The sequence below is a fragment of the Linepithema humile genome, chromosome 8 (genome assembly GCF_040581485.1).
Source record: "Linepithema humile isolate Giens D197 chromosome 8, Lhum_UNIL_v1.0, whole genome shotgun sequence".
Lineage (NCBI taxonomy): Eukaryota > Metazoa > Arthropoda > Insecta > Hymenoptera > Formicidae > Linepithema > Linepithema humile.
The window spans coordinates 10,708,411-10,726,273 of NC_090135.1; the positions used below are offsets into that span (position 1 = coordinate 10,708,411).

At 37.2% G+C, this 17,863-nt stretch overlaps 1 protein-coding gene and 1 long non-coding RNA gene across 7 annotated transcripts in view; one reads left to right on the forward strand and one right to left on the reverse strand.

Annotated features, from left to right (window-relative positions):
• The window catches only part of LOC105673765 (transcription factor Sox-19b-like), a 30,305-nt gene extending 22,786 nt beyond the window's left edge, over positions 1-7,519 (reverse strand). For all 3 annotated transcript variants that reach the window (XR_001101011.2, XR_010891484.1, XM_012369628.2), the window contains exon 1: positions 7,267-7,519. Coding sequence is in view for 1 of the 3 variants with exons in the window: in XM_012369628.2 (XP_012225051.1) it covers positions 7,267-7,519 (253 nt within the window). In the remaining 2 variants the exon portion in view is untranslated. The remainder of the gene's footprint in view (positions 1-7,266) is intronic.
• LOC105673771 (uncharacterized) overlaps positions 1-17,863 on the forward strand; it is a 192,051-nt gene that overhangs the window by 31,886 nt on the left and 142,302 nt on the right. For 2 of the 4 annotated variants that reach the window (XR_010891488.1, XR_010891485.1), the window contains exon 3: positions 7,215-7,654. The exons of 1 other annotated variant lie outside the window; for it this stretch is intronic. This is a non-coding gene — a long non-coding RNA (uncharacterized lncRNA). The remainder of the gene's footprint in view (positions 1-7,214; positions 7,655-17,863) is intronic. One more of the 4 variants, XR_010891486.1, reaches the window with a different exon arrangement.

Consider the following 17,863-nt stretch of genomic DNA (forward strand, 5'->3'; position numbering starts at 1 on the left):
TTAACGAAGTACAATTTAGATATAATTGGAAAACATTTGCGAAAGAGCTGAAACAATTTAGAGGAAAATTCAAATAGAATTTAAATTATCTATTAAATCATCGGTATCTTTTGAGTCAGAAAATTATTCTCCGACGAAAAACTGAGAAAGAAAGACTGAAAGAAAAGGGAGGGAGAGATGGATCCTGCTGTAGAAACTGATAAGAACGCTAGAAACCACGGATTCACAATGAACCCCACGAATTCCTCGCTTCATTCGTTGCTGTTGCCGACAACAGCAACAACAACGGAGCATGTCGGCTGTCAGACAATACGGATACGTGGTAGCGCACAATGAATCCCCGAAGAAAGATCCTGGCGAGTAGTGGATGAGAATCCGAGATCCGTGTCTTCGTGAGACAATGGTAGGCCGATAACGCGACTCGTGTCGCGATTCGAACTCTTCTCAATAAGAAAAATGCTTTGATTTGGTTTGATTAATCGCAGAAATATATTCCAGACTTCTCTTAGCGTTTACTTATCTAGTTTAAAGTGAAGTATAATCAATTTTAAAAAATATTAAATTTTTTTAGTTACATATAGACACTTGGTAGCTTTGTATGCGGATTTTTTACGATTAATTTTTATTTTAACGCATGGGTTTTTAATAAAAAAAACTCAAATAGTAGAAAAATGATGTCGATAAATGTGTATGCTGTCGGAAAAATCAATTTTTACATTTTATTTTGTCACACAATTAAGTTTGAGAGATCTAAACTTACAATTGACGATGTAAATTCGTATGAATTTGTCTTTGGAACCAAAAAAAAAAACAGTGGCAACTTCCGGTCGCGCAAAAAAGGGGTAGGCTGTCTATTTATATTACGGCTTATCCAATCGATACACGTTTTCCCGTCTGAAAGGCAGGTGGCACGGTCGAACAAGAGAGGGAGGGAGGGGAAGGAAGAGGTCGGCGAGGAAGGTGGCGGGAGTGGTCGGGGTTCGATGTATTTGTTTAGAACAAAAGCTCTCCTGCATTGATGGTATTAGTAAGTTGGTATTCGCGGGCAATACCCCCTTCGTCTTCTCTTTCCTTCTTTCGGGTGACGACGACGACGACGACGACGACGACGACGATGACGACGACGACGACGACGACGACGACGACGAGGACGAGGACGAGGACGAGGACGAGGACGAGGACGAGGACGAGGACGAGGACGACGGCGAGGACAAGGAGAGCGAGCTTAACGCACAATGGCGCCCGCTTTTCAGTCCTTTCGCCGGCGGACAATACCGTTTATTTAACATCGTTTAAAAGTACAAAGCCTGTTAATTAATGGGACGGGGGCGGCGGAGGGAAGACAGAGAGGTGGGACGCGAGAAGGGAAAGAAAAGGAAAGAGGACATAGGACGGCGTGCCCGTGACGTCGCTCTCATTTCTACGACACGAGCAATAGCCGATAAAGGAGACTGATAAGAATGCGTTCATCGGCACGTCAATTTAGATTTAGATAATTTATTATTTTTATATTTTTTTACGATTTTTACACATTTTTACGATTTATTATTTTTGCGCTTGTTTTGCACTTATTTTTATATTTATTATCGATTCACGCGAAATTGAAGAAACGAACTTGGCAATTCTTTTCGATAATTCAAGTTAACATCGTGCGCGGAAACGTTGGTTTTCGGAAGGGAAAGAATCGTTCGAAGCAACGGCGATGGAAGACGGTGAGACGAAGGGGTGGCGTTGCAGCTACTGCACCGCCGATCGATCGGCCGCCTCCCCTCCGACCCCCTCCCGGACCTGTCCCCGACGATGAAACGTGGAAATTGGAAAACGTTTCCTGCATTTCCTGTCGGGCGCGGGGCCTCGGCGACTTGGCGCGCCGAAATCGAACTCGCGTCGTCAGGATTACGTGAGAAAATACATCGGGCGTTAAAAATGTCGAACGCGCGACGGCCGTTAGGGGCCGCAGACGATCGAAGCTTTAATCTAGTGGTATTTATCAGTCCAATTAGAATATTTATCGTAACGTTCGTGATTTTATTCAATTAAAATGACATTAAGCGTCGCGACAATATCTTATATTTCACACGTCACAGCGTTGGGGTTTCTTTAACATCGGCATTTGTGATTATCGCGTGTCTTGCATAATATTGTAACAATTATATTATCGCATGAGAGCGCTGCATTCTCGATAATAACGCGAGATTTCATTAAACGTATTCGTTCGCCGAGCGTGCGGCATAATTACGTCGTTAAATAAAGCGACACGGTTAAAAGAAAATCCGCGAGTCCTCTTCGCGTGCCACGCTAATAGCCTTTACCTTTTCTTACGGCGCGAAACAATGGCGCCGTTATTCTCGTTACCGGCGTCGTATCGCGCCAATTAAGAGGATGCCTCGAAGGCATACGTATTACTCCTATAGTCGATTCAAACCACAGGCAGTGCAGTCTCGCCTCTTCTTTATAGTACCATCTCAGTAATACCTTTTATGATTCTACTAACAATTCCGCCACAAAATATTGGCGCGTTCAATACGCGATTATTTCATATCATAATTTTAACGTAATCTGTTCACTGCATCGCGTATTAGCGGAATATTTTCTATTGTTTTTACACTACAATATTGTTATTACACTACAATAGGATATCTGAATCTATAGGATGCTTTCGAAATTTTTAGATTAATTTTAACAATAAACGTGTTTTCATAGATTCAAAGTTCATTTTTCTTCGGCAGAAAATTTGACATGAAATATTCGAGCTATGTATAAAACGTCGAATTAAAATTTTCAGATTAGGAATCAATGATTTATTGTTTAATTATACTCTAGAAGTACAATATTCATGTACGCTTCAAAATTTTAGGTGAATAATAGTTTAATTTTAACAACAGCAATTACGTTAGATTTAAAGAATGATTTTTTTAGGAATGAAATCTAATGTTAAATATTTAGGCTATTAAATTGGAAACTAAATTTCTTGCGTTAAAAGTGGATTCAAAGGATTTATTGTATCCTAAATTTTTGAGAAGCCTTCGATTTTGAGACGTCTATAATTGGAACACTATTGGCGTCCCAAAACGTTAGGTAAACGATACTCTGTTTGAAAGAACTGTCGACTGCACTCTTGTGTCTCCTTGATCTTTTCCAATCCTTTCCGTGCGAAGCTCGTCGTTGAATTCGCTGAGGAAACGGATTTCACTCATAAGTCTCGAAGTGGAGCGGAGAATTCCGCCTTTGTGGCACAAAGGGCTACCGGACGGCTCAAAGTAGTGAGAGAGTGAGAGGAAGCTTTTAAGGGAGCCGAGAGCTTTAAGCGCGCGCGCTCGCACGCTCGGGGACGATCATTTTTAATCACGACTGTGACGAAGGAAGAACGGGAGGATGCGCGCGTACCTGCATACGCGTTATGTATATCGCCTTTGTCGCAATCGGGCGTTATTGTTCCCGCGATTCTATAGGAAAGCGCGCAGCGTCGGGGTTCTCCGCGAATTATTTTCCTCTTCCACGAATCCCGCGAGCCGACGGAGCTTGCTGATATCAAGTGCTTGTGAAAAATCCACGAGAATTTGTAATTCTTCTTTGTTTATCGCAGTCGCAGGATTGCAACTAGTTCTTCTGATCTTTGCATTTGCATTTTTAATCATGTTTTTTGAGATCCGAATTAATTTTGACTAATAAATTAATTGTAAATTTTTGTTGATGTTTTAACGTTATTAGTGTAAAAATATAGCAATTGATTACTATTTGTTATTTAGAACAATTGATAAAAATAATTGTCAAGAAATTAAAAAATATAATTTCCTACTTATAATGATATGCATTGTTTCTGTTTAAAGAAAGTTTGTGGAAAATTGGACATAAGATTATAAAGCATTAATTTTTGGATGCATAAAAAGAGTCTAAATCTTTCTTTACTTTTTCTAATTTATATTTTTGATCAAATTTTTTTTTTTTTTTTAAGGAATATTTGCAGTATATAATCTTGGAAAATCTTAAAACTATATTCTTTATTTGAGTACTTGATTCAGATTCATTGGAACTATTTTTCAACTATTTGAGTTGCAAATCTTACGTGACGCATTTCAGGTTTTTCAAATATAAAATACAAGTAAAATATTAATTTATAACAATGTACAAATTGAGCGTTACTGTATCCTTAAAATAACGACTTATTTTTCGTTATACACGTTATTCTCAAATTGCAATCACATTTTACACTTGATTTTATTAGCGCGACGAGTGCGAGAGAATTGGCCTTTTCCTTTCATTTTCACTATAAAATCGGAATGAAAATAGAAACTAATTTCTAGTAATGCTGTTTCGTGCTTCTTCGAGAGAGGATCGCGAGTAGTTACTACGCGTGATTGGTATCGTGAATACTGTGCCCGAGAAACGACGCTCGCCAAAGAGTTAAACTGGATTGTCCTGCGGGACGGGCGTCCTGTTCCAGAGAAGATTGCAAAACCGACAAGTCGTCCCTTTAACGCGTCCCCGAAAGAAGTTGGTGTGCCTTCTCTTCAAGGCTTCGGCAAGCGGCAGAAATACTTCATTACGATGAAAGCTTCTCTCGAGTCTCTTCTTCACCGAAACCCCTCTCGCCGCCCTCGCGTGTGTTCATACACTCTCCACTCCTGTTTCTCTCTCTCGTCCCGCCCTCTTTGTGAAATTCCTCTCTCGGGGGTGTTTGCATCATGTGCGTGCGTTTTTACGGCGCAACATTGTGTCGGGAATAACTTTGGGAGGGATTTGAGAATATATAAAGTGAAATTCCGTCTCTATCCACGCAACAGGATTGTCTTAGAAGATTCTTGTATTAAAATAATATTGTAATATTAGAGAAATAAACAGAACGAATTAATTAGAAATATTTCCAAAATGGTAGAATTAATATGCTTGGATATTCTTGTGGATTTAGTGTCGACAAAAAGCGATACCTATGTGAGATTTTATGCGCTAATTGATTGAATTCGGAGATTATCAGACTCAAAATACTAGAAATTCAAGAATCCAAAGTTTTAATGATCAGAGCATTAAATTTCCAAAATCTTGATTTTCAGTTTTAAAAACTAAATTGGAATGAATTGTTTTTTAAATTCCACATTTCCAAATTTTAAAGATCATCTACTTTCGATAATTGAATTATTTCTTTGCGATTGGCAGCGTCATTAATAGTTTTATCAGTAGCACGCAGTGTGACAATTAGAAAGTTGTTGAAAGCATTTGGTTGTTATTTAAGAACGAGCTTTCTATCTTGACCTTTCTATCTCGATCGGAATTGCCGTCATTCTCGAAATGCTCGAGCCATTCGTTCGAGTGGAGTCTCGAAAGGGAAAGGGGCAAGGTTCGGACGAGCAAGTTGCACAACAGGAACATTACAGCGAGGACCAATAACTAGATTAGCTCTAAGCGTCCGCCGATAGAGCACTCACTTTAAAGAACCTCCTTCCTCTCGCGCTTCTCCCCGCGATCACTCTCTTCAGGTTTCACCCCCAATAGTCCTGCGGGTGTCGTGAAACGTGGCGAATTGCCGGCTTGGAAGATAAACGCGCGGATCGTCATCAACTAATTGACGCAGTAAAACCGGCGGTTGCTTTATCACGCTTTAGGATTGGAATTATTTCAGGCACTTGCGTCAACGGCGAAGTGGGAAGTGTTTACATTGAGAAGAGTGTTTGATCGGAAATTCGAAATCAATTGCCAATTGCAAATATTGAGGTTCTAAGAATCAGAGAATTAAAACGAGGGAATTTCAACGATTTGCTACTTCAAAAAGCTAATCGAGAAATCACGGAGAAATCTCGGCAGATTTAATATTTGAAAAATAATCATGTTGCAGGCTCTTTTAATAAAATATAAAATCGAAATAAAATTGTGAGTGTAGAGTTGTCTTGATTTTCTTAAATGTCGCTTTCTATTTTCCAGTCAGTTTTTTAGTCAATCATTAAATTATTGGAAATTGATTAGAAAGTGTTAGAAATTGCAATGAAATGTTTTCTTTGCTTAGAACTTTGTCTGATTTTTCTTAAAATTTCTGTACGGCTAGTCGAAGCATTCGTGCATTCTTCCGGATCGAAAAAAGGGCACTGCGTGACATTCCGCGCATTCGCCGACTAAATTCCGATCACCGAGAGTGTGCGCTCGGGAGTTTTTCGTCGTCTTGCGTAGGAGTTCGGCGTCGGAGGAGAAAAAAAAAGAACGAAATCCGCGAATGTCGCGACGAAGTGGATGTGTATCATCCGAAAATATGCTCCGGCGGCGAAAGAGCGACGGAAGAGTGTCGCATCGACAAAGGAGGAAACGCGGAGGAAGAAGCACGGTGGAGAATAAGGACGGCCGGGGTAAGGAGGGAGGGAAGAGGGATGGGAAATAGAAAGGGGGTGGTGCACACCGAAGGTTCGAGCGTGCGCATCATTTTTACCGAGGAGGAGGAGAAGGAGGACGAGGATGAGGAGGTGGAGACGCTTCCCTTATTCGTCGTCGCCGGGGAAACGAAAAATAGGGGATAGACGGTGCGCGAGGCGAGGAAGAAAATGACGGATAAAGGAGCTCGAGGGAGTTGCGGAAGGTGCTTTGTCGACTGGGGTATTTAACGGAAATACTAGGCGGAATATCTACGTCGGCAGCTAAATCATGCGGACGTGTGCGCGAAGTCGTTCGTGCAGGAAGCGACGAGGAATAATATGTCCCGGCAGAATGGAATAGTCTCGATTGTTCGCTGAACAATTCTCGCTGTGTCGAAGATTTTTGCCAAAGTCGCGAATAAAATGCGATTTGGCATATTCTTCATGAAACGGTAAACATACGGTTTCTTATATTTTACGAAATTACATTGCCGTGTTAAAGCATTGTAATGTTGGAGAACTTTTCGAAGAACGGTGTACATTTACGTCACTTATTTTGCGCCCAACAATATTTATAAAGACACCCCGGCCGGTCCTTAGTTGTGCTACGCGTGAATTTAACGCGAGGCACGACAGTCTTTCTTGATTAAAGAAATTGTGTTGAAACATTCATGCATATTTATTAAACATTCATATATTTATATAATATATTTATATAATATATTTATAATACATTTTTTACTAATAGTTTTCTAAAAGAAAAACTTCTCAACTAAAGTTGTAGGTTAAAGAAATAAAAAAATAAAAATAGGTATCTGCGTAGAAATGTAGGCAAAACGAGCTTCCACTTAGATAGATTTTTCATTTTTTTTTTCGCAGATGTATTCGCCGCAATAAAATCGAAGTCGGTAAAATTTAGATGTGTACTTACCGAGGCGCTTCGAAATTTCACTGTTGTGCATTTTGGGATTCTCCTGTGCAATCTTCCGTCGCTGTAGCCGCGACCAAACCATGAAGGCGTTCATCGGCCGCTTGATGTGTTCTTGCACTTGTGCCTTTTTACCCGTTGTGTTTAGCGGACTACCAAGGCCAACTCCCATGTGAGCGACGCCGGCGCCCGGAGGCGACGCTCCCGTCATGCCCTGCATCGTCCGTAACGTTTCTGTGAAGGAACCGTCGTGCATGTTGCCGCCGGCTCTGTAATTAAAAGCACCCACCAATTAGCGAGCGCTAAGTCCGACGATCGCGCTTAACTAAGTCCTGAGGGGGATGACAGCGTCCGGCGACGGTGGAGAATGATTATACCTGTCACTACATAGGTAAGTGGCTTTTGTTTTGTAACATTCTCGTCGCGAATAACTGTCGATTGATGTTTTTTTATAACGTCGAGGTATCGCTGGTAGATAGTTAATCGATTAGGAAACTTATTTCTTCTAATTTCACTTCGCTTATTGTTTTTCTCTTTTGCTACAAATTACATTTTTCTTTTTCCTTCTCGTTTTAAACTGAAAATCATTATTTATATTCACTAACGAAAATAAAACTGATATTGAAAGCATTTAGAAGACGAGATCGGTGCAACTAGAAGTTTTCATACTTGCGTGTAAATCTTTGTAAGCTTGTAATATTATTCGGCTGCTAGATAGTAATTTTCTGCCGGTAATACAATTATTCACGATACATTTGTGCATAAATTTCACATAACTCGTCTTTGAAACTGAAAAAAAGATATATAGATGAAAATGTTAATGCATTATTTAACTCCTTTGCTTCTGAAGTCGAGTAAGTTTATCTATTGATAATGCGATAAAAAAATGTTTCCAAGTATCTAATCAAAGTTTGATTTCGATCAGTCTTCTCGTTTGTTTGCCTTTTGCTTGCTGCTTTGCTTCTTGCATTTTTATGATAGCCAACGATCAGCAGATCGCGACTGTATCATTGCGAAAACCTCGTGGGGGGTCGAACGAGGCGGGAGCGGGACCCCCTTGCAGCGTCGGCGGCGCATAATTGCTTATTCGTTTGCTCTGCGATTCATAAGCAAATTAATCTTATCCTTTTCTTCGTACGAAAGCCATTAACCAATCTCGGCACGTTCCGCGCGCGCGTGTTCTCTCTCGTTTCTCATCCGCCGCCCTTAAACGTCACCCCTGCGGCAAAGGGTGCGCCAAACGACTCACTTCCCTCCCCCTCCTCTTTTCTCCTCCCTCACGCTCCGACAGAATCCTAACTTCTCGAACTAACACAATTACCGCGCCGAATCTCCTTGAGCGTTCGTTAAAAAAACCTGCAGCGGATCCGACCTGGCGGAAGGAGGGGGAGGGGGGGGGGGCAAGTGGTAGTTACGATTTTGCAGGGTTACGATTAATCTCCCCTTACCCCCCCCCTTTTCTTATACGCGCGGGGGACGACGAACGAATGCCACCCTCGAGTGTCATTCAGAGCGGATTAATAGATACGTCGGTTAGGCGAAGCGAGGGCTGGAACAACCACCCCCGTCATCATCGTTCCGCGATGTTTGGGGTGCTCTTCGAGAACACTCCCTCTTTACTCGCGCTCCGTCTCTTTCTTCCCAAGGGGAGAGGGGGAGTTTACTCTCATCGAGACAGAGAAGATGCTGGAAGTAATGGCTGTTGACAACGAGCGACGGGGGATTAGGAAGTGCTAATTGAATGTTTAGGCACGGGTCACCGAGAGAGGCCGGGAACGCGCAGCAAGCCGCAATTTATTGCTTATTTCGTGTCCGAGGAAGGAGGAGAAGGACGGAGAGTATTCACGTCTGTACGAACTTGCATGTAATTTATAAACGACTGCAAGTTTGTTGCTGCTTTGCCGCTGCTTTGTCACCCGCGAATTTAACGTCGCGATTAATGCCGCAATTAAATCCAACGCGATTGCAAAAGCTTGAGAGCCGCGTGATGTTGAAAAGCACCCGAAAAATCAGCGTGAATGACAGGTTCGGATTGCATGTGCAAGTTTTCTTTTTATTGCAAGTTTGAATTATGGGATTAAAATTATTGAATATGTGTCATTTTGCCAAAATCTTTGGCCTGCAAATTGTGTACGTCATTATGCGTATAATTTTATTAGAATTTTTGTATAATATTTAATGGGTTTTAAAGTTAATAACTAAGCTGTAGGTAATAATTACAAAGTTAAGTCACTGTTTCATTATTTTGAGGAAGCTATCTATCTTATCATTTAGCTATTATCAAAACGTGTTGTCACAAGAGAGAGATAATTAAATATTTAATCAAGACAGCAGTTTTTTAAACGATGAATTTAATTATTTAAGAATTAGGTAAAGTATTTAATTTATGCAAATGACATTTCTTATTATCAGTTGTTATTGTCATATTGTCAAGTTTCTTACATGTTTTATGGGGGTATAATTTATTATTTTATACAAATAGATGCTTTGATGAAGTGTAAATTAAAGATAATTGACTAGTAAGGATTGATGTGAGAGGAAGATCTTTGTCTCATTATAAATAAACAATATATCTTCTTTTCAATTCTAAGAAATATTTTCTTAACACTTGGACTCTGATCACTTATGTAACTCTTTCGTGTCATTAGTGTCTACATTAAATGGTATTGCATTTCTGCATAAAGTTTTCAGTATTTTATTAAAATTTACAACATTATATTAAAATTTTTAATATTAGAATATTTTTGAAAATACTAATAATAAATGAATTGTAATGGGGATTAATTTCTTCTTTTATTGAAAAAGTTAAATGTATTTATCTCCGAGTTTACATAAAAATTCGAAACAGCATGTAATAAACATAATTTTATGGCCGTTTTAATAATACTAATTAGCAATAAAAATTTAAAGTAAGTCAGTTAAAGTTAGTTTTAGTAGATTTATTTTATCACGACTTGGAATCACTTTCTATTTTCCCTAATATAAGCGAATGCTACTTCAAATATTATAATATAATTATGCACATTATTAAAATTTTTATTAGAATACATTTCAATGATTAATGGTTTTAATATAATACGTTCTTTAAGTATTGAGATTAGAAGGTTTCGTTTCGCCAAATAAAAAGTCTTTAAAGAGTGAAAAATTCTGGAATAATCTGGTTGAATTTTTCTGTAAACGTGTTCAGGTACTAAGATTTTGGCTACAGTTAATTTGACGCTATAAATACTTCAAAACGTTCTTTTTCTCCTTCCTTTCAATGAAGAGAAAAGGACAGAATTTGTAGTATCAAGTAGACCACAGTTTTTAAGTACATAATAAGCGAAAATATATATAATCTTGACTGCAGTAGTACAAATAAATAACGCACCTATATCTTTTTTTATTTTTAGTAAATTTATTTGCAATAGAATTCTTACTTAAGATTTTTATATAAAGATATATAATGTTAAAGATTAAAAAATTACAAGAAATAAATTTTTGTAGAACAAAAACATCGAAATTATTTTTAAAATCTGTCTTTAAGAGATTTTTAGTTAATGGCAGAACATTCAGTATGTCAAAAATGATTAATTTTTATTGTTAAAGCTACTTAGTATAAAACAAATAAATATATAATAAATTTATCTTATTAATTAATTAAATAAAATTAAATGATTAAAAGATGAAACTTTCGAAGCATTAAGAATGATTAATATTTTGTAATGTGCGAAGTCTTTCACTATTTAATTACTCAGATTGCACTTTTATCTCATGTGTTATAATTACACAAATCTATATTATTTCGTTTAGTTAAATAAGATATTTAGCTACGTTCCCTGCGTCTTTGCTAGATTTGTAACCGGCAAGTAATTCTTGTCCTAGGAGAATTCAACAATTTTTGGAGTCGGGATTAAAATTAGCCGGCATTAAAATTAGTAGATCCGAGATATAATATTTTGTGGGCAGACGGCGGCAAGCTGTATGATATTTACATATAAAAAAATAAGAAATTTTCAAGAAGTAACTTAAATTTTGTGATAAATTTACTCTCTAAGTTTAGAAGGATATTTTTTTTATTAAATTATAACATTATTATTAACAAGTTTAAACATATAAACTTTTAAGAAAAGTATTTTAATAAATTAACACATATTACTTATTGTTAGACTCTTTTTGATGAAAACAGTTTTGAAACTTAACTTGTAGTTACTTTTTATTTTTTTTTAATGTTAATATTCTTCGTTTAAAATCTTATAATATTATTATGCACATTATTAAAATTTCTATTAGAATACACGTTTTAATGGATAAAATTTTTAATATGATACGATCTTTAAGTGTTGAGATTACAAGATGTTTTATTAAATGGATAGTTTTGAAAAATATGTGTGCATTCTGATGTTTATCAAGATGTAGTTTGAAGTAGGTGTAGTTTTCGATTTGTTACAGAAGGAGGAAAGAATTTCAACGTCGAAGTTAAAACTTTTCCATTAACTTATAAAAGATACATTTAGATTTTATTTTCGAAACTTTTTTATAATGCAATTTTCACCACTTTCTCGTCTCTGTTTACGGAAACTGACCTTAAATAGTGGCCGGCGGCGGCACGTTGATGCAAATCCAGATCAATTTTGCTGCCGTGGTTGAGACTTTCGTCTCGCAAAAGTGTCGTTTAACAATTAATCACAAGAACGTGACGATATTATCGAAAATGATCACTGCACTGCGCGATTCGCTATGCACATAATGCAATAAAATCGGAGTTCTCAATTCACTGTCACGTCACTCCGAGTCCTTCTGCCAGTCCTCTCATGCATCGTGATCGCAGACCGACGACACGATACTCGTACCTAAGTTTATTTTACCGTCAGCGACAGGAATTGCAAGCCGAGTTTACGACCGAGTAAAATCTATGCTAAAAAGCGCGTGAACTTGGCGTGAGACACGATTGTATTCTCTTGATCGCGAGTGCGGACGCGTGGCGAAAAGACTGTGGAATACGAGATCCCTGCTCGACGCAGAATATGAGATCCCTGTTCGACTGAACGTGGAGTTACGGAATGGCATCAGGAGTCCGGACTACCAAAGTTTCCAACTCCGCCAGCGGATCTCCCACCCTAACGCGCGGTTGGTGGTTGAAGCAAACACCATTGCTCGTCCAATCGTCCGTCGTTGGGGGCGGTCCCGATGTTCTGATTGGCTTCACGGCAAAATCGTTTATACCTAAAGAAGGTTCAGTTACCGCGCCTCTGATAGCTGTTACTGTTAGTTTCTCTAACTCTGAATTTGTCTCGGCTACCTATAAGTACTACGATGGGAGTAGCACATCTTTTTTAACTATCAAAGCGGCTATGATAATTTTGAAATCTTTTTTTTTTTTTTTTGTTACGCGTAGTTAATGTCTTCAGGTTTTATCTAACTAGGTGAGATCAAGGAATCAAAGTTAATTACATATACGTATATATGGATTACAAGTCAGATATCTCTCATTAGTATTATTCAAAATATATAATTGCATTGAACATAAAAATATGAGATTTAAAATCTCTTTATATATAAGTCCTTAATTATATATTCTATTATATACTATATTCAAAACACAGAAATCACTTTGAGATGTAAAGACATGAAGATATTTAATATGTTTTCCTAGCAGGTCCTAGTAAACTTTATGTAAGCAGTTTCGTAGACGAGTTCTTTCTGTAGGTTTAGCCTTTTCATCTCCTGTTACACTAAAATTGGATTTTCTATAATATATTTATTTGTGATAGTAAATAATTATAATATTTAAATGTATTTTAAATGCAATTTAATGATTTTATTTTTTTTTAATGATATGTTCAGCCCAATATTTATATGTTTTTAAGCCTTTTGCATTTTTTAAATATAATTTATTATATTGGATTTTTGGCCAAACTTGATTATAACTTTGATAAACAAATATTTAATTTGCGTGTTAATCAAACTGCGTTTCGCTCGAAAAAAGAGTAGATAAATTTATTTTTAAAATCCAAAATTATTCATTGCACAATCTAATATTTATTAGTTACTATTAAGTAGGTATTATACTAAAGTATACTAAGGTATATTATATTAAAGCCACTTTCCAGCAAGAGATACAAGTCGACACAGTATTTTATCGTTGTTCGATATCCAATGAACAACAGAAAGAATAATACTTTTGTGCCAACTGTATCTCTTGCTGAAAAGCACGTTAAGGCACGTTATGGCAGTTAAGCGATTTTCGTATGTCAATGTACTTTTTCACACGAAACTCGCTTTACATGCGCAACTAATTCCGAGCATTGTATTAAGGTATACTATCTATTATGTGTGATTAATGTAAATTAGTTTCAACAAAGAAATAGAAGTTAAAAGAATGTGAACATTAACATACAAAAGCATCTTAAAAGGTTTTGAACGTAGATAAATCTCGTCTTTCAGAAATGAAAGGCAAAATTGGTTAGAAAAAATTGGCGGAACAAATAGAAATGACAAGCATCATTTTAAAAATTTTAGAGAAAAATGGGAATCGGTAAGTTTGAAAGTAAGAAAGCGACTTTCCTTCAATACTAACCACTCTATCTCTCTTTCCTTCCCCGTGTATTTTTATTTTACTTTTTTCTTTTTTTGTCTCTTCTTTTTTTCTGTCTCTCTCTTCCTTCTTCAGTCGGTTCTGAATTCGCATTTATTCGGTACGATATTGTGTTCGTTTCAGAACGCAACAAAATGGTAGCTCGCTTGACGTTTTGCTCTTTTTTGCGGGGACTCCCGGGAGAAAATTTTCACGAGGAGGGTACTAAAGCAGGGGTTTCTTCATAGCCGAGTTAACCCTTTGCGTTACACACCACCCGACAACGGTGTCTTTCGTACGGCTTCAGTAATAATTGGAGTGGAAAGCTAAACCGAAACTGGTCACAGAATACATTTCTCGTGATTTAACTATTATAAATTTGATAGGAGCGTAAAGAGCCAACAGCCAGATATTCGTGCGAAGGTTATCGTGTATTAATTTATAACCATTGAACAATACATTAAAGAACAAACGTTTCAGCCTGTCATCAGGCTTTTATCAATGTTATTAAAAAAACCAATCAATACGCAACGCAAAAATTAAATACAAAAAACGAAGTAAATTGACATAATTAACTGAAGAGTAGTTAAAACCACGTTAAACTACTCTTCAGTTAATTATGTCAATTTACTTCGTTTTTTGTATTTAATTTTTGCGTTGCGTATTGATTGGTTTTTTTAATAACATTGATAAAGGCCTGATGACAGGCTGAAACGTTTGTTCTTTAATGTATTGTTCAATGGTTATAAATTAATACACGATAACCTTCGCACGAATATCTGGCTGTTGGCTCTTTACGCTCCTATCAAATTTATTGATTTTAACAATCATCAGAGCCTGATACATCTATAATTTTTAACTATTATAGTTAACGCAATGCGACGATACACGTGGTTCAAAAATGTCGTGCAATTGTTGAACAAGCAATTCTTTTGTTTTCAATTTAGTGAACTTAATTATTGTTGTGATATTGATAGTGTACATATTGATATATCACTGTTGATACATCATTTAACAACTGAAAAATATTTCTAAAGGTTTACGCTATCCGAAAATGTAAAAATTGATATTTTCAAAATTTCAAACCGTTATTCTTTAAAAATATTTTGCTTTATTTTTATAAAGTTTTATTTAAAATTTATGAAACTTTATAATTTAAAACATTTTAAATTTATGCTTCTAAACTTCTAGAAAAATTAGGATTGTAGAAAGTTTGCAAAATTTAGAACTTAAATTTTCACAGAAAAATTGCACATAATACAGAAAAGCAAATTTTTTTAACTTTTAATAAGATGATCGAAGAACTTAATAAGATGATCGAAATTAATTAATATGCAATCAATTAATATACAATTTATATAACATTAGTAGTAATTGATAGCAACTAGGATTTACATTGTAACTGTGTCAACACATAAATTTGTTATTTTTTAAGGATATAAAAAAAGCACAATTCTAAATTGATCGTGCGAAATGGCAAAGGGGGTATTAACGGCGTTGCCAAGTGGCGTCGATTGCGAGCATATTTATGGAGCTATATTTTCCATGCGAACACTCGATGCCATCCTTTATGGCCCATTGATCGTCTCTTGTTTATTCCCAAGTGCCAATAAGGGTACTTCGTCGAAAGGAATGATCGAGTTTCGATATCGCTTCATCACTAATGTCGGCGATTTGCTAACCCCACGTTTTTTCTTTCCGTTTCCTTCGTCCGATAGAACAACTACACGAATCTGTGATTGATAACGCTAATAACTTACTCAACACGTTCAGATAATATCATCGCGTTTCAGAACAACATAATAGTAAATAGCAGGTACATTTATTACAATTATTGGAACAGTTTTAAGTCTAGAATTTACGCGAGATTATTTTATTGTTTTATTTTTGAGATCATTAACTTAATTGGCTAATCATCTGGCCGAAACATCTTTGCGCATGCAAACGCAAAGTATCTTTGTCATATTGTTCTTTATCGCCGTATCGGTTCCCTTCGAGCGCTGCTTGCACTTACTTCCGGACTAATTAACCGGAAGCGTCGGCCGCGGTCCAGAAGGACAAGGGCGCGAGGTGTTTATCCCGATGGAGATTTATTCCCTTGGCGCGACCAGGACGCTCGCACGTGCTAGCATCCCGGCGTATTGTCGCACGCGTCGTCGGGCGCGCAGCGTATGAATATCTAATGCACCCCCCGTCCCACAATTAAATTCGGACAATATGTTTTGTTTCGGGAGGGGCCGCAACTGCGCCACCCTCTCGAGGCCGCTTGAAGGGTCTCCCGGCGCTCACCCGGAAGGGGGCTTCATCACCCCTTGCGGGGTGAATCCTCCGCTGAATAAACGCCCCGAGTGTAAATCTCGGCCGCGGCCGAGAAGGATACGCGCCGCGACAGGCGATAATTTCTCCCGATTAGAGTTGACGCTTGCGGTTTGCCGTTCGGCAAATCCTCGTCGGTGTCTTGCACAGACTAAAGGCGATAACGCGTAATGAAATATTTGCTGAGGAGCTACGATGGGACTGTAAGGTGGTGGAAGTGCATAATAATTTGTTACACTACGTTCTACGAAAGTAACTCGTATATCTTTCAAGTTTGCTTCTCTCTCTCTCTCTTTCTCTTATCTCAATTTTTTATTTTACCTTAAATTTTTAGACAATTACAAATTGAAAGACGGTTAATTTTTTTTAATTGTTGATGCTTTTTTCCATTCTAAAATGAACTTAATTCTCTAATCTGTTTTTGCTGGTGAAGATTAAAATATGCATAATTTGTATTACAAAACGTACCGAATTTTTTTACATTCTAAGAACATGTATTGTAGAAATCTTTTTTCATTTCAGAAATTTTTGTATCCGTTAAAAATAAAATTAGGGTTATTATGATAGATTGTTTTATAACATAGTTAAGAGTACAGACAATAGTGAAGAATAAGAAAACTCCTTTGTAAAAAATTGTTTATGACTCAGTTTCACTTCTATTCTCACACAACAGGAGTCAAACTGAGTAAAACAATTTACAAAAGAGTCGCTTTATATTGAATGAATTTCGAGAATTTTACTTTCTTTTCCTTAAAATGCTTTTATTTTTGTTAAATTCGTTAAAATTTGAAATTTTTCCTATTCGCATGTAGGCAGATATTTAGGAAATCAATAAACGATGAGCAAATATATGTCTGAAGTAAATAATACACGAATACTAATAACTCTTGTCATTTCTTTTGCAATTCGTGAAAATTTGCAACGACTTGCTCAAGATTCGTTTTTTACACCTTTTTTGCTCGACAAAACACATGTTCGACATACGCATATAAGCACAAGCTTCAGCACTACATTATAATTAAATATGATAGAATTATTAATAATCTAACATTTTTTCGTATTATAGTACTATGGACATGCCTATTATTTACAATAACGACTGGACGATTTACAAATGTGGTTGTATATTTTTACCTGCAGTACATGTAAAATTTTTTAAAATTTTATTAAAACAAATATAAAAGAAGAAATATCAGTTATATGTTCTTTTTAGTAGTGTATTTGACTGATTTAAAGTTGAGCATGTGTGTAAATTTATAAGCTCTCGAATCAAGTCAGTTTGCGACGAATAAGTTGGCTATTCAGTTTTGCATGAACTTATCTTCTTAAATGCACCATTGTTCATCCAACGAAATTGTTTCGCGAGAATCTGCGATTTACGTATTTACGCATGGCGGCTTGGCGCAGCGTACAAACCGACGCTATTGTCATTGCAGTGTTAGGCGCGATGCATCGTACATCGGTTCGTTGGCCTACAGGTGTCCCGGGCTCGTGTCCTGGCCGCAAATAATTAATAACAGTGGAGCGACAAATCCGGGAACTGGCGGCGTTGTAGGTACCGCGATGGAACAAAACCGAACAGGGATCAGACAGAGAGGGAGAGAGAGAGAGAGGCGAGCGGGGCGGGAGACTAATGCCCGATTAATGCGGTAAGCCCTTTAAAAGCGTCCTGGGGACGCGACACAATCTCCTCCCCGCCACCTACTTACATGCGAATTTGCACCTAAA